Source organism: Sinocyclocheilus grahami, unplaced genomic scaffold (assembly GCF_001515645.1).
Source record: "Sinocyclocheilus grahami isolate Dianchi unplaced genomic scaffold, SAMN03320097.WGS_v1.1 scaffold227.1, whole genome shotgun sequence".
Lineage (NCBI taxonomy): Eukaryota > Metazoa > Chordata > Actinopteri > Cypriniformes > Cyprinidae > Sinocyclocheilus > Sinocyclocheilus grahami.
Genome location: NW_015505406.1, coordinates 167,780 through 189,055, shown reverse-complemented (window position 1 = coordinate 189,055; position 21,276 = coordinate 167,780). Strand labels below are relative to the sequence as shown.

The following is a 21,276-nucleotide window of genomic DNA, read 5'->3' as shown; positions in this document are numbered from 1 at the left end:
CCGCATCAGCTAAAGTCTACACTGGACGCGACAAAGTGACCGTTGAAAATCTTTAGAAATTTGTGTCAGCACGTCTTAAATAGAACCCACATTCTATTTAAGACGTGCTGACACAAATTTCAAAAGATTTACTGTCCGGGATTTGTCATGTCGCGCCTCGCCGCATCCAGTGTAGACAACATCACTGATTATAATGAGTTCTATAGACTGATCTATATATAATAAATCTCTATTATTGATCAGTGGTTCTATAGTATTTTGCCGCGCCGCAACGCTCGCATCTGGTGTAGGAACGGTGTTAGGAATCGTGTTTTCCCTTATAAGGATTCACACTTCAGGCACACCCCCTAACTCCACCCCCACCCCGCTCGCCCCCCCCCCGCCGATGTCATCGTCCATTGCGATGTTTCACTGTAGACATCGTCCGATGCCAATGTCGTAGACATCGCCCAACCCTGTCCGAAATGCTGGGGAGGAATTAATGTAATTTTACTAAACGGTTAATTGACATTTAAATTGTTTGGATGCCAAGCAATTAATTCAGGCATCTTCCCCCCCCCACCACAGAGAATCACATCAGACTCATTATAAGGATTCACCCTTCAGGCACCCCCCCTAACCCCCCCCCCCCCCCGCTCGCCCCGCCCCCGCCGATGTCATCGTCCATTGCGATGTTTCACTGTAGATATCATCCGATGCCAATTTTGTAGACATCGCCCAACCCTATTTCCTTCAATTATGACCTTTTTCATCAGTTATTGAGTGAATTTCATGAAGAAATGCCTTAGGCATATTTAAATTAAAGAAAATAAGAATTTTTATTTTTAAATAAATTAATCATTTTATTCAGCAAGGACACTTTAAATTGATAAAGTATTGATAAAAAAATATTGATGAAGATTTTATCTATTATTTTATTGTAATAACATTTTACAGTATTGCTGCTTTTACTGTATTTTTAATTAAATAAATGCAGCCTTGGTGAGAAAAGCTTTCAAATACTAAAATAAATAAATACATCTTAACAAGCCCATACTTTTGAAAGGTAGTGTATTTTGCATCAAGAAAAGGATTTTAACTATTAAAATGTTTTGCATAGTGACATTATTTTTATGACAAGCATATTTTCTCCCTAAAATCTCATTACAATTATGCATTAATATAATACAAATTTTTTTTTTTGCTGTAATAAAAAAATAAAAATCTCTGTAATGCAATTATGTTGTTAAATTTTACTTGTTTATTTAATAATTACTTTATATACAATTATATTTGATTATTATAGTGATGATGATGATGATGATGATGATGATTAATTTTTTTATATTAGAATTTAGGTGGGAAAATCAGCTTTAATGTCATAGAAAAAATGTCGCGATACATAAAATCATAATGGCCCTAAAATAGATCTCTTTTCATATATGCAAATATGCAAATATTTTTCTTAATTATTTATTTTGTTTTAGTGTGAAATGTTCTTGACAGGTTTCGTGAGATTTAATTTTCAGCTAAGTGACAGTTCTGTGCTTATTTGGTTGGGTTTAACCATTAATGAGAGAGTGTGTTGCAGGTCTCATTATTGTTTGAAGTGGAGGATCTAGCTGTGGCGTCTCCTGCTACCGTGTCTCGCTGTGGAATGGTTTACAACGACTACTCTGATTTGACCTGGAAGCCTTATGTTCAGTCCTGGATGGAAAAACGGCAGAAGGTTTGGGACACAATGTGAAGCATCGTGTTATACATTAGGCAAAGTGCTTCATCTCTCTCTCTTGCTTTCAGGTTGAAATGGATCATCTCAGGCAGCTGTTTGACTGCTACATAGACAAGACCCTCACCTTTAAGAAGACTCACTGTAAGGAGCTGGTGCCCATCACTGAACTGAACGGAGTGGCATCGCTCTGTAGGCTCTACGACTCACTGGCCACTCCAGAGAACGGGGTCAGAACACTTTCACGTCATTGATGTGTACAGCTAATATTGCAGCTGTACTGTAGATGGACCGTATAACTGACCATCATTCATGGAACATCAGTGTATTGCTCAAAACATTTAGAATGACATGAGGGAGATTTTTCTTTATGGGTAAACTAGTCCTTTAAAAGCATGCTTTTATTCATATCTGGGGTGTATTTTTACTGACCGTTTTGTTTTCTGATCTTGCAACTCTCAAGTCTTGTGTCAGTGTCTGGCTTAATTAAACTTAATTAAACGTAATATTTAGCTCTACTGTAGCTAGTTTACACAAGAGTAATACTATAACTCTCTCTGGCTGGTCAGGTGAACCCAGCGGACTCTGAAAACTTTGGCCGTATGGTGGAGCTCTGGTTCATCTTCAGTCTCATATGGTCTGTGTGCGCCTCCGTAGATGAGGATGGACGCAAGAAGATTGACAACTTCCTGCGGGAAATAGAGGGGACTTTCCCTAACAAGGTATACAGTGGGCCAAAATGTGTATGAACACTTAAAGATGAAGTGTGTCATTTCTGTGCCATTAATGTCACCAAATAGAATTACAAAATAATGATTTAAATACATGTGAAGTGATTTCATTTTTTGTAATCCAGTTCACACGTTTTTAAGTATCCAAATACTTTTTGGGGCCACAGTAGTCTACATACAGTGTGAAATAGGTAACATGTTTGTGTAATTAATGTAAATGTATGCACGCACATACTCACACATGCTAATGTTACATGAAAAGTACTGATTCTCTGGATCTAGAATAAATGTTGAAGCCTTTTTGCCTACAGAAACAAATATATTACTGGAGAAATAATCACCTTGTATTAAACCTCAGGACACCATCTACGAATACTACGTGGACACCAAGAACAAAACGTGGGCGTCATTTGAGGACAAGCTGCCCAAAGGCTGGCGCTACGCCTCCAAGTGAGATGTGTGTGTGTGTATGTGTGTGTGTGCCCCATCCTCCCCCTATTCAGGGGTCTCTGCCAGCCGCCTGCGGGCTCAGTCAAAGGCCTCTCGCCTGGCTCCCTCCCAGACTTCTGAACTCCCCGTCTATTCATATTTCTCATATTTTTCATCCTTCTTCGTCTCTCTCTTCTCTCCCCTGCTCTCATTTGTCATGTCAGTCCAACTCTTTCCCCTTCATTGTCCTCTGTCCTCTTGGCTCTCTTTGCTCCCTCTTTGTCGGCTGTCCATTTTTCCATCCTGGGGTTCTTTTTTTTTTTCTTACCTGACTTTTTTTTTATCCCTCTGTTCATTTGAAATGTCTCGCTACATCTTTCAATTTTCAGTCTTTCAATCAAGACTTTTCACCTCCTCTTCCTCCTCGGTATTCTCATTCATTCTGCTCTCTCAACTCTATTTCCTCCCTCCCATTTTTGCTCTTTATTTCTCTCTCTCTCGCTCTGTATTCTACTTTTACTCTTCATTTTTATCCTCTTTTTAAAGCATGTCTCATACTTAGCCGTTCCACTTTTCAACTTTCTTTCTGGCGTCTTTTTAATTATCACCTGTCTCTCTGCAGCGCTCCGTTCTATAAGATCATGGTCCCCACAGTGGACACTGTGCGCTATCATTACCTGGTCAAGGCTCTGGTGTCCACTCAGCACCCTGTGCTCCTGACAGGTCCAGTGGGGACAGGGAAGACTTCAGTGGCCCAGAATGTCCTGCAGAGCCTGGACTCAGTCACGTGGGCCATGCTCACCATAAACATGTCCTCAAAGGTGATGATAAACACTTTTAGTATTAGTAAAAGGTGAATTTTGATCTCAGCAGAAGCACTTAATAAATCCCAAGGATGATCTAAAAAAAAAAAGAAAAAAATTATTTTTACAGTAAAATATCGAAACCAGCTTCAGGAAAAGATATTTGAGAAGAAAAAGTTTGGTAAGCTAGCACTTAAGCAAGTGTGCAGGAATAATAATATATCTTGAAATATTTTTAACCATAACATTTCTCTTTTTTGTTAGGTTTATTATGCATTTATTTTAGTGCTGTCAAACGAGTAATCGCATCCAAAATAAAAGTTTTTGTTCACATTATATATGTATGTGTGCTGTGTATATTTATTATGTATATATAAATACACACACATACAGTTTATATTTTGAAAATATTTACATTTATACATTTATATATTCATATTCTTATTTTATATTATATATAAATATATTTAAAATATAAACATAACATATTTATATATATATATATATATATATACATGCATGTGTTTGTATTTATATATACTTAATAAATATACACAGTTCACACACATATATTATGTAAACAAAAACGTTTATTTTGGATGCGATTAATCGTTTGACAGCACTAATTTATTTATTTGTTTATTTTAACAACAAATAAAAGCACTGTGTTGTGTTGGCAAGTGAAATATAAGCAAAGAAAACTTAAGTGCACTGAAAGATATGACTGGAAGAAGAAATGGACTATTCATGAACCATCACCAGGTGTCTCCAGGGGGACTGCTCCTGTAATAAGTGAGCTGTAATTTGGGTTGAATAAAAGAATGAGTAATAATGAATGAATAATTGGTCATTTTAGTTTTGTTAAAAATATTTCGTAGCATAAAAGACTGACATAGTTATGAGTTCTGGTGCTTAGAATAAAAAATATCTCTAGAGAACAAAAAGTAAGTGTATTATTACTTTCAAAAGTTTGAGGTTGGTAAGATTTTGTATTTATTTATTTTTTTAAGTTTATGTATGCTCATCGGGGGTGCATTCATTTGACAAAAAATTTAGTAGAAACAGTAATATTATGAAATAGTATTATAATTGAAAATTGTTTTCTATTTTAACATATTGTAAACTGTAATTCATTCCTGTGATGGCAAAGCTGAATACTCCACTCTTCAGTGTCACATGATTCTTCAGAAATCATTCTAATATGCTGATTTGGTGTTCAAGAAACATTTCTTATTATTATCAATATTGAAAACAGTTTCTGTGGAAACTGTGATACATTTTTTAAGAATTCTTTGATTGATAGAAAGTTCAAATGAACAGCATTTGTTTTATATACAAATCTTTTATACATGCATTTACTTTTGATTAATTTAATGCATCCTTGCTGAATAATGTATTTATTTATTTCAAAAACAAAACCAAAAAAAATCTTACCGACCCCAAACTGAACAGTAGTGTACACTCAGACACAGAACTTTTATATCAGTCACCTCCAGGATGCTCGGAGCGCTCTCTTTCTCTGTGAGTGTGTATGTGGTTAATCAGTGTGTGCAGTGATATTTTAGTAGTCCACTCTCACATCTGTAATGAGCTGAGTCATTGCTCAGATGGCCCAACCTGACGAGCAAATATTAGAACACATGGTGAGAGCTCTACCATCCTCATCATGAATCTCCAACTATCATCATCGTCATCATTTGTTATTATAATAAAGAGTTTTCCACTAATCTCCAAATCTGCAGTCACGCTCACTGAATATTTTATCATCTTTGGGTTTACTTGCTAACGTTCTTGTCTTAATAACATTATTTTTCTGTCTTTCAGACTAGCTCTAATAATGTGCAGGAGATCATCGAGTCTCGAGTGGAGAAGAGAATTAAAGGTGTGTATGTTCCAGTGGGAGGGAAAAGGATGGTTGTTTTCCTGGATGATCTCAACATGCCCGCTATGGACGACTTTGGCTCCCAGCCTCCTCTGGAGCTGCTCCGTCTCTGGATCGACTATGGCTTCTGGTACGACCGCCAAAAACAGATCCTCAAGTGTATCAAGGTTAGACTGTGTGGGTGCATTTTATTCGTTTTTATATGAGTATATATTTTAGATGTGCATATAAATACATGCTCTCTCTCTTTTTTGCCATGATCTAAAAGGACATTTTTCTGCTGGCTGCTATGGGGCCCCCTGGAGGAGGGAGGACTCAGATATCAGGACGCCTTCAAAGTCGCTTTAATCTTATCAACATGACATTTCCTACAGTGAGTAGAGATTCACTCTAAACTAGGTGTAAATTGATGAACTTATGATGGAAGTATGACTGCAACGCTTTCCTGTTGGCGCACAGCATGCACAGCTTAATAGTGTAAAGCAGCTATTGACAAATAACTAAAAAGGAAAGAAAAAAGTCTTTTTTTATGCAAATCAATTAGAAAGTAAAAGAACTAATCACAATTCAGTATTAAATTATTATGATGATGCTATAGTTGTTTTTTAAATACCGAAAACTCTGCAATGATGTATGACAACTTTAATCATACAAGTATTGTGGAGATAGCACATTATTTGATAAAGAGAGAGAGATGTAGCACTTTGCCAAATATACTGGATTTTCTCCAGCTGTGCAGAAAAATAGGCATAAGAAGAAGAAAGTAATAAGAATTTCAATACAGAATTTCTCGCATAGCAAGCACTGTAATAAACCATGCTTTAAAGCACATGACTACAGATGGTATTTTTGGATTAAACCAGTGATTATCGTTTTTGTCGCAGCCTAGTTTGAAATGAATTTAAAGCCACTTACAAATAAGAAGAAACACAAGCAATTTATCATAAACTGCTATTATTGAGTCAATAATATTAGGAGTGAGTCATTTAAAGTTTTTATTGAAAAAAATTAAATATTTTTTCAGTTTCTTGTCACACTTTCTGAATAATGAAAACAGTTTTAATAAAAACGGCATACATAATTTCAGTTGTTAAATTCTGAATATATAATTTTTATATATTATTTCTTTATAATATTTTTGTTGCAAAAATGCATTAAACATTTCATTATAGAAAATGTTTTTTTGATATATATATATATATATATAAATAAATACATAAAAGGGATACTGTTTTACTTGAAGCAGTATATTCACCCCAAAATGAAAAATCTGTCATCATTTACTAACCTGTATGTAGTTCTTTCTTTCTTCTGTAGAAAACAAAAGGGATGAGATGCATGAGGAATGAGAGGATGGATGATTGTGACTGTCAAGCTCCAAAAAGCACATAAAAGCACTGCATCATAAAAGCACCATAAAAGGGGTCCAAATATCTTGTGCTATATTCCAAGTCTTATGAAGCCATATGATAGCTGTGTGCAAAGAACAGACTAAAATTTGAGTCATTCACTGAAAATCTTGCCCACCACCCATCTGAACCTGCTGCAGTGATATATGCAATAATGTCTAAACCTCATAAGCGAAGCACTCTCTTTTCTCAGATGGTGGATTAATATGTTTCTGTGTATCAAATTCACCAATCACTTTTCCTTGTTTGTCTTATCTGCTCTATTTATCTCCTGTTTTATCCGCCCCTGTAATTCCCTCTCCTCTTCTATTCTCTCCAGGAGTCTCAGATAAAGCGTATCTATGGCACCATGATCAGTCAGAAGCTGCAGGAGTTTGAGGAGGAGGTGAAGCCCATCGGGGGGGTTCTGACTCAGGCCACCCTGGAGCTCTACCACGCCATTACCGCCCGCTTCTTACCCACGCCCGCAAAAATACATTATCTCTTCAACCTCAGAGACATCTCCAAGGTACTTAACGTCATGTGTCATGTGTGATTGTCTCTCATCTGGAAAAGGAGCAAAATGTGGTTTAGGTACACCCAGTCTGAGCGTAATATCACTTCAATTCAGACCGATTGATTCCAGAAAGGTGAAACAAAACACATCAGTCCACTTTACCACTTCAAGACCGCATGCCTAAGATTCAGATGGGTTTGAGGAAAAGAGTGACTGACCGAAAAAGACCGTCTCTTACCTTTAATTAGAGACACGTACATGGTCGTACAAAATAACACCTTTTCAGAACACACTTTGAAAGCACCTGAGACTGCAAGGACACTTCGATTTTTTTTTTTGTCTGATCAAGCTCAAAAGAAATACACTATTTTTTATACCTAACAAGAAATTAGACTGAAGGCTTTGTCCATGTGTAATATGTCCTCCAATGCAGGTGTTCCAGGGTTTATTGCGAGCACACAAAGACTTCCACGACACTAAACAGAGCATCACCCGCCTCTGGATTCATGAGTGCTTCAGGTACAAACAGGCGCAGATCTGCACATACAGATACTTGTGTTAGTGGAAGAAACCAGTAAAGTTTTGTGTATGTTTCAGGGTCTTCTCTGATCGACTGGTGGATCATGCAGACATGGAGACATTTGTGGGACTTCTGTCAGAAAAGCTGGCTTCTTATTTCGATGTCCCCTACCACACAATTTGCCCCAACAAACAGCCTCCTCTGTTTGGTACACACACATACACACACACTGCTAATTTGTGTCACTGGCCACTCCTAGCCCTAATTACAGTTTGTATGTGTGTTTTTATTGTAGGTGACTTCCTGAGGGAGCCACATGTGTATGAGGACCTGTTGGACTTTAAAGCTCTTAAGGTTCATATGGAGAACGAGCTAGAGGATTATAACCTCACGCCTGGTGTGGTACCTATGAGTCTGGTGCTCTTTAGAGATGCTATAGAACATGGTAAGAGCACAGTCAGAGAGAATGGAGTAGTTTAGCATAGTGGTTAAAGATCTAGGCCAAAAGGTTGCAAGTGTGAGCCCACAATGGGAACTTCATGAACTATCACCATTGTGCATTTGAGCGAAGTTGCTTCTGGGTGACTATATCAAGGTGCCATTGAATTATGATATCATATAAAAAACTAATTCCACTATTTCTGTTCTTTTGGAGCCATCGGTATTCATGGTACAGTTATATTACAGCTCTCATCATTTGCTTACATCCATATGGCAATACCCATGATTCAGTGCGCACTCTCGAGTCCCATAATTCAGTGACCAATCTCCTCAGTTCTCATACAGTGCTCGCACAAATATAACTTTCTTCAAAATCACATGCACTTCAGCCCTCAGATCCCCCACAAGCATGAATAATTACCCTTTTCATTCCCACAAAGAAGAACGCAATCACATTACAAACCCCTCAGCAGGGAGAATAATTAGGCGGCCGGTTCCCCAGCCTATATGTCACTCACTTGCATGCAGGCATTTACTGTCAAAGGCGCATATAAGAATGCTTTATATGCATCCTGTCACGCACACGCCGCACTGTGACATTAAAGTGGTCTCACATTCAGCTCTGTGAATGCGTCTCGCACGTCACAAACACTCAGTTCAATGACATGCCGCTGCGCATAGCTGATTGATTACGAAATTAGCAAGCATAACGTGTATGTTTATATGCCTATGTGTTCATAACTAATTATGGTTTTGTGCCAATTAGTTTCCTTTGTGATCGGTTGTTTGTTTGGCCTCCTGCAGCAATGATGTGTGCCTGTGTATTTGTATGCATTGACATTTTAATGTGTTATCCTTTGTGTTTGTAAATGTTGCATTGACCAAATGACACACATGATTCATGCAAGTAAATGAACTTTTATGATTCTTGTGATGGAAACAGCGCCCTCTTTCTGCCCCATCAGTAACACGTTTGGTACGTGTGATCAGTCAGCTCCGGGGGAACATGTTGCTGGTCGGTATCGGTGGCTCAGGCAGACAGAGTTTAACCAGACTTGCCGCCTACATCTGTAAGTTTATGGTCTTCCAGGTGGAGGTCACCAAACAGTACCGCAAACAAGAGTTCAGAGAGGGTGAGTTCTGCACACAATTTATAACTTACATTTACTCATGTGGCAGTTGATTTTATCCAAAGCGACTCACAGTACATTGAAGGTGTACATATTATCATCATGTGTCACTGTCATTCCTGGGAGTCGAACCGTGACATTGGCATTGCAAGCTCCAACAACAGATAAGAAGCCTCTCAAAACATCTCATGAGCTACTTCATATAGTTCATGACTTCTCTCAGTCCAGCTACTTGACCAAGGCAAAGTTAATTAAGTAGCCTGTTTGGGACGCCAGTAAACCAGCATCTAAAGCAATTTTCCCAGTAGTTTAAAGGGTTATATTAACATTCAGGCATGTTAAATTGTATGTCAAGACCAAGTAATGTAAGGCAGTTGGCTGAGTTATATTTTCAATTTCAGATCTCAAATATAAAGCTCTTTTGATATATACCAAAGGCTTTGATATTTTGTCCTGTGGCCTATTGTAGTAAATGTTTCCAAATGCTGAGGAATAACGCCTCTTGCCCTAGCACTCAGGACCAAAGGATCTATTATGTTATGCACATTGTAGCCTTCACAACACAGTTTAATGTGGCCTCAATGGAATATTTGACATATTTCTTCTCCCCATACAGATATTAAAAAGCTCTATCGGCTGACAGGAGTGGAAAACAAGCCCACTGTGTTCCTGTTTAATGACACACAGATCGTGGACGAGTCCTTTCTTGAAGACATTAACAACATTCTGAGCTCAGGGGAGGTGCCCAATCTCTATAAAGCAGACGAGCTCGATGAGGTGTGTGTGTTTGTATACATTTTTAATGCGTGTGTCTGTTAGGGTTAGTCTTCTAAGTGACAATGAGAGCAGATTTTTATCATGTTTTGTTTGTGTAGATTCACAATGCTCTGTCAGACTCAGCCAGGAAGGACAATATCCTGGAGACATCAGACGCCATGTTTAACTACCTGATAGAGCGCGTCAGAAACAACCTGCACATTGTGCTGTGCATGAGCCCTGTAGGAGATCCATTCAGGTGCAATTTTGTTTTAGCGTGTTTTATTTGCATGACAAAAAACTGCATTGATATTGCTAAGCATTTGCAGCAAAGCCTCATACAATAAGAAATGGAGCAAACAACAGTGCAAATGGAATAAAAAAATTATATCACTTATAAATTGAAAACATTTTCAATTAAATTATACTGGGTTGTGAATTTTCTGTATGATCCACTAGAGTTGCATAAATCCAATGTAATAAATTGCTGCGTAATTTTACTGTAAAATCTAATTATTATTATTATTAATAAAAATAATACTTTTCAAAAAATATTATTTCAATAGTACTTCATTTCTTTATTGATTAAATTTTATAATTTAAATAATAATAATATTATTATTGTTATTTTGTATTATTATTAATGTGTAGTAATACTGAATTAATTTAACCATTTTATTTATTAGGCATGTGATCAGCTACTGTTTTTCAATATGATATTCAATATGATTGCAATAATAGTAATAATAATAAATAATATTAACAGTAAGAAAAACAGTAGCTAAGCACATGCCTAATTATTAAAATAAATGAAATATGTAAAACATAAGCATAAATGTAGCAAAATAAAACATTTAAAAGTATCAATAAAGATTAATTTAAAACTTGTAATGAGCAATGTGGCAATTAGTATTAATAATGAACATAAAGGAGTAGGGCTGGGTTTTGACACAAATTTCATGATTCGATTCGATTCTCATTCACAAGCTTTCGATTCGATTCAATATCGATTCTTTTTTATATATATCAGGTACAGTACTTGGCCAATTTTCTCAAGGAAAAAAAAGTCTCTCAACGAATGCTGTAATTCATTTGGTACTACATTACTATAATATTGAAGGTTAAAATTGACTGATTTGTAAGCTATAGCCATATAACTGTTAAAATTACACAATTAAGTTTTAAAAATAATAAAGTTACAATTACATAATAATATTTCTACTTCAATTCGTTTTTTTAAATATAAAAATTTAAATGGTGGCTGTCATAAAAAAAATTATGGATTTATTCAAACATAAATTAAACATAAGAACAGTAAAAAAAAACACACTTGCTTTCTAATCTTTTTGTATTCTAGCTGTTTTCTTTTCATTTATTATACAATTAACAAAAGCAAAAAAGACCTCTAACACTATTATTTTTCTACTCTATCTGTTTTCTTTTCATTTATTATATTATTTAAAAAACCCTTGCTACATGTACTGTGTTAAGCTAACTGAGACTTGTTATAGCACTTGTATATCGTTGCTCTTTTGTTGATTTTGATTGCTTCCATTGTCCTCATTTGTAAGTCGCTTTGGATAAAAGCGTCTGCTAAATGGCTAAATGTAAATGTAATGTAAATGTAACAATTATAATGAATATGTTATATGGTGCATATATTTAGTAAAATACCCCTCTCTACAGTTTATTTTTCTGGCTGACTAACGAGTTTATGGTCACCGAGTATGTTTGTTTCTGAGGTAAATGTGACGTTACATGACATTGTTTATATTGACGTATTTGCGCGACTGAAACACTGATTGAGTGATTACATGAAACAGGATACAGATTGTAAAGTTGTACTCTTTCTTTTAACTTACCTTCGGATGTTTAGTCATGTTTATTTTGTGCTGAAACTGGTATTAATGTGGAGGAGATGATCAGTTCACGTACGCCTCGTGCTGTCGCGTCTGTTGATCTGAGGCGCGACAGCGATCTGTCACTCCACATTAAACAGTGACAAAACGGCATTTATTGTTTGAATACTGCAAAACAATGGACATAAATTGAAACCCGAGACTTTGTTTCATATTAAAAGCACCAAAGCACAATGCTTATTGCGATTTATTGGATGGGAAGTGCCCTTCAGTGTTCCATCCATTAACTGAAAACAGGCTAGACTAATTCTTGGGATTTAAGAATCAATATCGTTGAGATATCGATATTTTTTACCCAGCCCTATAAAGGAGTGTACATAAAGACAATGAGAAAACACAATTAGTGTCCTTCATAGTGTGGCAGGTAAAGACATACTGTGCTAGTTACTGTACATACTATGGATATCACATGTAAAGGCATGATTGTAACCTGCCACCACTTCAGCATTCAGTCTCCACAAAATCCCATGTGCATGGATTCAATAGCTGACTGTAATACAGCACACATGCATGTCTACTGCTTATAATCTAATGTGCTCAAATAGTGAGTCAGCCTTGATTACCATGCTAACATTGAGATCCATCCTGTGGCTTCTTATGGCTTAAGATCTCTCTCTGTAGGCTTGATTCACAGTGAACGGCAATATACGGTTTAACCGAACAGACCTGCGCATAGTATAGCTGCTTATGAATCAACCGATGACTCAGTGTGCGAGTTCAAAGTGGATGCGAAATACAACTGTGTGAAATTAGAGGAAACGATAGAAGAAAACCTCTCTGCAACTATCATTTCACACACATCAGGAAGACAAAGCTCTGTCCTCCATCTACAGTCTCTTTACCGTGTGCTGTCGTAAACTCACAAGTGTCTTCATAAACTATGAAGTAAATCTGGCTTTGCCTATCTCTCTTTCTGTTTACTTTTCCATCTTTAGCTTGCTGTGTCTCAGTCAGTTTCAGCTTCAGGGGCTTTATTGGCATGACGAACAACAGTGCATTTGTATTGCCAAAGCAGTAGCTGCTTAGCTGCAGTCCATAGTTATAGTGTGCCAAATCAATAATGATAAAATATGACAATGAAAATAACAAGGAAGGGCTATAATACAGGTAAATATTAGGTTAAATGAGAGACGGCGATAAGTAGACGCAGTACATTGCTCACTGGCCCCCAGACTCACTGGCAAAATCATTCTTGCTTTGCAATTATGCCACACTTGCAGCACTATAGAACCATGCATGGGAAATGTACTCGTTAATCACTCATTTGCATCTGCCGTCACATGAAGGAGGCGGTTGTGTGTAATGTGACCCGTAGGGCCTTGACTCATTAAATATGACAGCCCAAATCATCTAAGCACTCACTCTGATTGGTCTGGCAGTGGGCTGACTTTAATAAGCATGATTGGACCGGTGGGTGATATTAGTGTTTGTGACAAATCAATGCAAACCATCTTGAACTGTCTATATAATAGAGGGTTAATGGGTATGTTTGCTTGTGTGTGTGTATTTGTTAAGGAACCGTATTCGACAGTACCCAGCCCTTGTGAACTGCACAACGATAGACTGGTTCTCTGAATGGCCACGTGACGCTCTATTGGAAGTGGCTGAAAGATTTTTGGATGGACTCTCTTTAGGGAGCGAGGATGAGGTGAGACACATCAAAAGAAATATGATCCATTGATTAATTTCCAAGTGCTGTCAATGTATTACACACAAATACACAAAGGTATATTATGGGTTAAATATGTTAAACTCAACCCTATTAAATGATTTTTGACATGTATATCAGTTTGATAAACAATTAAAAAATAAAGAAATAAAAAACAGATGTACTTGCAATAAAAGTCTAAGGTTAAGTTGGACTTATACCCGTAGTGGTGTGAATGTAGTTTTTAATGCAAAATTTTCAGTTAGCAAGGCCATTGTTGAAATGTGCAAATCATTGTCAGACTACATTATTTTAGTTTTCCACAAAACACTGAGCGGTTTTCAACACGGAACTGTTTTCAACATTGATAATAATAAGAAATGTTTCTTGAGAACCAAATCAGCATATTAGAATGATTTCTGAAGGATCATGTGACACTGAAGACTTATTTTAAATTGTAATAATATTTCACAATATTTCTGTCTTTACTATATTTTTAATCAAATAAATGCAGCTTTGTTGAGCATAAGATACTTCTTTCAAAAACATTTTAAAGGTGCAGTAGGAGATCTTGGAAAATGCTAACTTTAGCCTGATAGCACTGAAAGCGAACGTCCCACCCTCCCTGCAATCGCCGTCCAAAGACACGCCCCCTGAACACATATACGCTCACAGACCAGAATACCAGAGACAACATCACTACAATAGGCTACATCAGCGGTTCCCAATTCCAGTCCTTCACACTTCTGTAGTAAATTTCACCTGTGTGTGAAGCGCAGCGCAAATCAGTAAATAAATGTTCCGAAGTGAAGTAAACTTCAACAGATTTCCCCTGCTCAGCGAGTAGGGAGCAATGAACACTGTGTAGGGATCATATCGATCGGAACACAGTTCATGCATGTAGCTCACTTCTAACGAGCTGGTTGGGGGGCGCGAGGACTGGAATTGGGAACCGCTGGGCTACATCATGTGTCATTCACCGGTGAGAGAACTTTAAAAGTACTACAATACCAGGAAGGAAGATCGGGTTGTTGATGTTTGTCTGCTATTCTCGCTCTGCACAGCGTACGTGAACGCGCTGATGACGTATTCTGTCTGCGCAAACCGGGTGAAAAAAAAATTCAATCTGTTCACTCTGAGCAGAATCCATATTTTAACGTTTCTGTTCCTGTGTTCCTCTGTATTACTACCATTCCGAAACTGGTTCGAGAAGAAGAAATACCGGTTAATAACTTTATTTTTTTAAACAATTTTCTTTGCCTATAATAGGCTAATAATAATAATAATAAAGTACACGTGTTGTTATTTTAAAATGCTTAAATACAAACGTTGTAGACGTGTGCGCGTGCAATGTTATCTCCGCTCACATACGCCCGTTTTTACGCTCGCATCGTCGTTAACATTAAATGTCTGCATTGTGTGCGTTTTTTACGGTCTTGAAGGTGGTTTTCTCAGCTTTTAAAATAATTAATTCCCGGAATCAAGGCCCATAAGAGGCACGTTAGTGTAAAGAAACAAGCGGTCATGGACAGGCTGTAGGTTTTTTTTTGTTTTGATGCTGATTTTACATTATTTATTTATGTTTCGACTTGGCTTTCATAATGATGGTGCATTTTATGAAAAAAAAAAAAAAAGAGAGAAAAGAATCTGGTATCTTAACCCGCTGCGCTTAGTCACATCCAAGACAGCATCATCTTTTCTAGATTTTGGCCAAATGTAGGCTACTAAACAAAATCTATTAACACTTTAAAGACATTAAAGTATTTTTTAAGATTAAAAATGTTTGCTGCATTGTTTAAAAAAAAAACGCTACTTGATTAAGATTGCGTTTTGAGGGTAAAAAAAACCCATAACCTAAGTCGCGTAGGCTAGGCTTACGTTGCGTTTTATTATTCTATTCAGAAATAATGTAGGCTAAAATGCCGGTAAAGCAAAATGTTTACAAACATTATAAACACAGTTATTAGTTTCTCTCCACAACAAATCCTCTAAAGTTAAGGCTATGCGTTTAGGCTATAAAAATGTCAATCCAAAAACTATTTATTAATTAATTTTCAAATAATTAATTTCAAATTAATTAATTTAAGGTGAAACTGATGCCTACCTCTCTCATTCGGCACAAATCCAAATGTTTACATATTCGCAACATATCTGGATGCAAAAATATTATTTATTATAGGCTAGGTTTTGTACTTCACTCACATCAGCGTAAAACATCATTCTTCACATCGGCTATATCAGCACAGTAAGGCGATGGTCACGCTGAACGCAACATATTGTACAACGGAGCAGTGTAACTTTTAATACGTTTCTTTAATTTATTTACGTTTCTGTATTTTATTTTGTTAAAGAACAGGCTGCAATGTCGCAAAAATATGTTGTGTGTGTGTGTGTGGTGCTGGCGTGATACGGTCATACAAGCCAAGCAAGACGTCATTCAAAACTTTTGCAAAATAAACTGTAAAATAAATAAAACTGTTAAGCTTTTGTAAAATAAAGAAAACTACTTTCTGCTCTCTAGTTTTCCTTTCCGAAAACTTTGGATCGCGTCAATGAACCAAAACCGGTAAAGCAAAATGTTTACAAACATTATAAACACAGTTATTAGTTTCTCTCCACAACAAATCCTCTAAAGTTAAGGCTATGCGTTTAGGCTATAAAAATGTCAATCCAAAAACTATTTATTAATTAATTTTCAAATAATTAATTTCAAATTAATTAATTTAAGGTGAAACTGATGCCTACCTCTCTCATTCGGCACAAATCCAAATGTTTACATATTCGCAACATATCTGGATGCAAAAATATTATTTATTATAGGCTAGGTTTTGTACTTCACTCACATCAGCGTAAAACATCATTCTTCACATCGGCTATATCAGCACAGTAAGGCGATGGTCACGCTGAACGCAACATATTGTACAACGGAGCAGTGTAACTTTTAATACGTTTCTTTAATTTATTTACGTTTCTGTATTTTATTTTGTTAAAGAACAGGCTGCAATGTCGCAAAAATATGTTGTGTGTGTGTGTGTGGTGCTGGCGTGATACGGTCATACAAGCCAAGCAAGACGTCATTCAAAACTTTTGCAAAATAAACTGTAAAATAAATAAAACTGTTAAGCTTTTGTAAAATAAAGAAAACTACTTTCTGCTCTCTAGTTTTCCTTTCCGAAAACTTTGGATCGCGTCAATGAACCAAAACTCAGCACATTTTTTTCTTTCGTTTTGTTAATCTGTCAATGATTAAGTGAAATATATTTAGTGTATATGCCTGTATGTTCCTTTTTATGCAAGCCTATAGTTTAATTCTGTTTTCTCCATTCACAGAAGCGCTGCAGGTGCATGTGATCTGTTGAATCCATCTTACACTATCCTCGGATAAACTAACGCCAGTGCATTGCCATTGCAACCTACTTATGATGAGTTCACAGCTGAGCACGGGCATTTCATTCGTTGGCGTCAGCGTCACATTCGCAGGCCGTACTACTTGAATTCCTGATTGGTTGGCAGCAAATTTCAAATATTAAATGGAACGATAAAATAACGTTATTAACCGGTTAATGGCCATTTCAAATTTTCGATTCTGTTCGGAACTATAAAATTTGATTTAGTTTCTGGTTCTGTTCCTGTCAAAATTTCGTTAGTTTCCGGTTTTCGCTTTTGTTCCTTGAACCGGTTCAGAGCCCTGTTTTTGAGGTACTTCATCTCTTAGTAGCTGTTATTGAATCATAGTTTAATTGAATTTCAAGTGTCGAGATTCATCAGGAGTCTTTGACTCTCTCATCCTTCATCTCTTTGTGGATTTTTTGTTTCCTTTGAGAGAGATGTCATACAAACCGTGTTTCTTTTTGCTCAGTTTTTGAACTGCAAATCACTTTGACTTGAGGTTCTCCATTGAGATTCTCTGTTGTTTAGAGGGAGTTCAAGCCTAGTTTTGTTTTAGTCTGTTTTAGGATTAGTTTGGGTTTATCATACAGTTCTTCTGTTGTGACCTTGTACAAGGTTTGTTTAAAACGGAGGCTTCCACATCTTGTCATTTCTCTGGTGGCTTCACAGATCCAGACTAATGTTGCCAGTATCTTTGTGACCATGCACCAGTCTGTGGCCCAGTTCTCTCACAGGATGAAAGTAGAAGTAAAGAGACACAATTACGTCACACCCACCAACTACCTGGAGCTGGTTTCTGAATACAAGAAGTAGGAATCAAACACACTTTTATCTTTCCTGTTGTTCGTTAGTTGTTGTTTTTTTTTAGCTGCCATGAAGATTTAAAAGACGTGGTAGTTTCCATTTTACTGTTGTCTGTTAAAGGGAACTCTTAATAAAACAGAGTATTCTGAAACTCTCTCTTTTTTGTCAGGTTGCTGTATGAGAAGCGTGGCGAGCTCGGAGAGCAAGTGTCTAAGTTGAGGAATGGCTTGTTTAAAATCGACGACACACGCAGTAAGGTGGAGGCCATGTCTGTAGAGTTGGAAGAGGCCAAGAAGAAAGTGGCTGAGTTCCAGAAACAGTGTGAGGAATATCTGGTTGTCATTGTGCAGCAGAAGAGAGAGGCAGATGAACAGCAGAAGGTGCGTGTGTTGGTCTGTCTAATGTTGAGGCCCTTTATTAGGGCTGAAAGGTATGACCAAACTCTTATATTATGGTATGAATAATTACAACTTAAAGGGTTAGTTCACCCTAAAATGAAAATTAGCTTGTGTTTTACTCACCCTCGAGGCATCCTAGGTGTATATGACTTTCTTTTTTCAGACAAATCCAGTCAGAGTTATATTAAAAATTGTCGTGGCTATTCTAAGCTCTAAAATTGCAGTCAGCGGGTGTTGCAGTTGAGCAGTCCACAAGTCGTCACATAAAGCGCGCGCATCTGTAAGAAAACATGCCTCACACTGCTCCAGGGGGTGAATAAAGGCCTCCCTTAGGGAATCCATGTGTTTTTGTAAGAAAAATATCCATATTTCAAACGTAATAAACACTTTTCTCTCACTTCCGGCATCTGTGGTAAACGGAAGCCGTTCCGGCGGATGATGTAGTACGTCGGCGTTGTGTGATAAGTGAAGAAAGCAGAGAGAGAACAAAACAAAACGCCAGTTACGAATTAGAAATATAAACTGAGGATTTGTAAAGAAAAATGTCAGGATTTCGATATAAACCAAGAGGAGACTGGTTTTCCTTTGCTAAAGTAAGGAAACTTTGCTTCCTTTGCTCCAATAAACAAACTCGAGAGACTAGCATATCTCAGAGGCACGCTCGCTGCGCATACGTGCTGCATCATCTGCCGGAACGGCTTCCGCATATGACAGATATCGAAAGTGAGAGAAAAGGGTTTATTACGTTTGAAATATGGATATTTTTCTTACAAAAACACATGGATTCGCTACATGAGGCATGTATTCACCCCCCGGAGCCGTGTGAGGCACGTTTTATTTTGGATGTGCACACTTTATTTGACGACTTGTGGACTGTTCAACTGCAACACCCGCTGACTGCAATGATAGAGCTTGGAATAGCCAGAACAATTTTTTATATAACTCCGACTGGATTCGTCTGAAAGAAAGTCATGTACACCTTGGATGCTTTGAGGGTGAGTGTAAAACAGTCTAATTTTCATTTTTGGGTGAACTAACCCTTTAACACGGGAACATTCAACATTATACATTGTGATATAGTAATTTTTGTGGAAAATCAACCTTGAAATGTTTTAAATATTGCACATCATATATTAATAGGGGATTTCATAGTAAAAGAGACTGAATCTTTTTTTTTAAGTAAGATTTTCAAACAGTTTAACTTTGTAACATTAGATTTAAACATAAAAGACTTTTAATGTAGTATACAGTAATATATAATAGAATGTATATATTTATAGTGCTTTCTATTTATTGTAAATCATAAATGTGTAAATATACTGCATTATAAATGGTACTGGTTGACACATTTTTGCCATTGGCTGATATCTTTAGGTAACTCACGTAACCCCGGTTCTCTGATAACATGAGTGAGGTATCTCACTATGGGAATCGCCTCGGGTGTGACCAATCCTGGAAGCACCAATTACACCACGTCTGTCAGTTGACAGACCAATCACGACAGTGATGCGGGAGTCCCGCCTCCCTATTTATATCACTGCATAACGGTCCCTACCTCATTCTCCGCATATCTCTTCCCCGTGCAGCTGCGAGTAGGGAAGTGTGGTGAGATACCTCACTCATGTTATCAGAGAACTGGGGTTACGTGAGTAACCTAAAGTTCTCTTTCAAACATTCTTTCTTGTATCTCACTATGGGAATCGCCTCGGGTGTGACCAATCCTGGAAGCACCAATTACACCACGTCTGGACGTCTCTCTTCCCCGTGCTGCTGCTAGTAGGGAAGTGTGGTGAGATACCTCACTCATGTTATCAGAGAACTGGGGTTACGTGAGTAACCTAAAGTTCTCTTTCAAACATTCTTTCTTGTATCTCACTATGGGATATAGACAACTCCCGTTCTGCAGATATGCTGTCCGAATCAGGTATGTCAACCAACTCAGTGATGTGTGATAATATAAAAACACAAGCCCACCACTATTTTTTTTTTTTTTTACCCACTTAGGACGGAATGAGCCAACGACGGCTCTGTAACATCCAGCCTATAAAATCGGACAAAAGTGTGGCGATGCCCAGCTCGCCGCCGCACAATTGTCTTGAATTGAAACGCCCTTAAACACCGCCCACGAGGTGGCCAAGCCTCGGGTACTATGAGCCCTCAGCCCCTCTGGAGGACTAAGACCCATGCTATTATAACCCAATATAATAGCTTCCACTACCCAGTGGGACAGGCGCTGACGAGAAATAGGTTTACCCTTATGAGAATCAGCCCATGAAACAAATAACTGATTACTCTGCCGCAGTGCTTTCGTTCTGTTTACATAGCAACGCAACGCACGGACAGGGCACAAACAATGAAGCCACTCTTCTTCTGGTGACGAAAAGGGCGGCGGGTGAAAAGCCAATAAATCCACTTGATTATAGGCTAGAGCTGACTCACTCACTTTAGGCACGAACGCTGGATTAGTTTTGAGAGACTCGCGAGTAATCCATAGTGAACTGCATACAGGAGTTATGAACTGACAAAGCATAAAGTTCACTAACCCGCTTTGCAGATGAAAGAGCTAGTAATAATGCGGTCTTTAGCGAAAGGAGCTTCAGATCGCTGCTGTCTATAGGTTCAAAAGGTGTACCAGATCCCACGGTGGAATCAGTGATTTTGACACCCTGTTCAAACGCCACGCACCCTTCATAAACCTGCATACAAGCAGGTGTCGACCCATAGTGTTATTGTCAATCCCCACATGACACGCAGAAATCGCCGCGAAATACACCATAACGGTAGAAAAAGCTCTGCCTTTATCCAAAAGTTC

At 37.5% G+C, this 21,276-nt stretch overlaps 1 protein-coding gene across 1 annotated transcript in view; it reads left to right on the top strand.

Annotated features, from left to right (window-relative positions):
• The window catches only part of LOC107597073 (dynein heavy chain 2, axonemal-like), a 156,265-nt gene that overhangs the window by 102,967 nt on the left and 32,022 nt on the right, over positions 1–21,276 (top strand). The window contains exons 42-58 of the mRNA XM_016287985.1: positions 1,571–1,708; positions 1,780–1,938; positions 2,278–2,430; positions 2,798–2,889; positions 3,491–3,689; positions 5,496–5,720; positions 5,822–5,926; positions 7,282–7,470; positions 7,892–7,977; positions 8,056–8,186; positions 8,274–8,423; positions 9,385–9,552; positions 10,166–10,326; positions 10,425–10,564; positions 13,740–13,872; positions 17,932–18,071; positions 18,236–18,446. Coding sequence (XP_016143471.1) covers positions 1,571–1,708; positions 1,780–1,938; positions 2,278–2,430; positions 2,798–2,889; positions 3,491–3,689; positions 5,496–5,720; positions 5,822–5,926; positions 7,282–7,470; positions 7,892–7,977; positions 8,056–8,186; positions 8,274–8,423; positions 9,385–9,552; positions 10,166–10,326; positions 10,425–10,564; positions 13,740–13,872; positions 17,932–18,071; positions 18,236–18,446 — 2,580 coding nt within the window. The remainder of the gene's footprint in view (positions 1–1,570; positions 1,709–1,779; positions 1,939–2,277; positions 2,431–2,797; positions 2,890–3,490; positions 3,690–5,495; positions 5,721–5,821; positions 5,927–7,281; positions 7,471–7,891; positions 7,978–8,055; positions 8,187–8,273; positions 8,424–9,384; positions 9,553–10,165; positions 10,327–10,424; positions 10,565–13,739; positions 13,873–17,931; positions 18,072–18,235; positions 18,447–21,276) is intronic.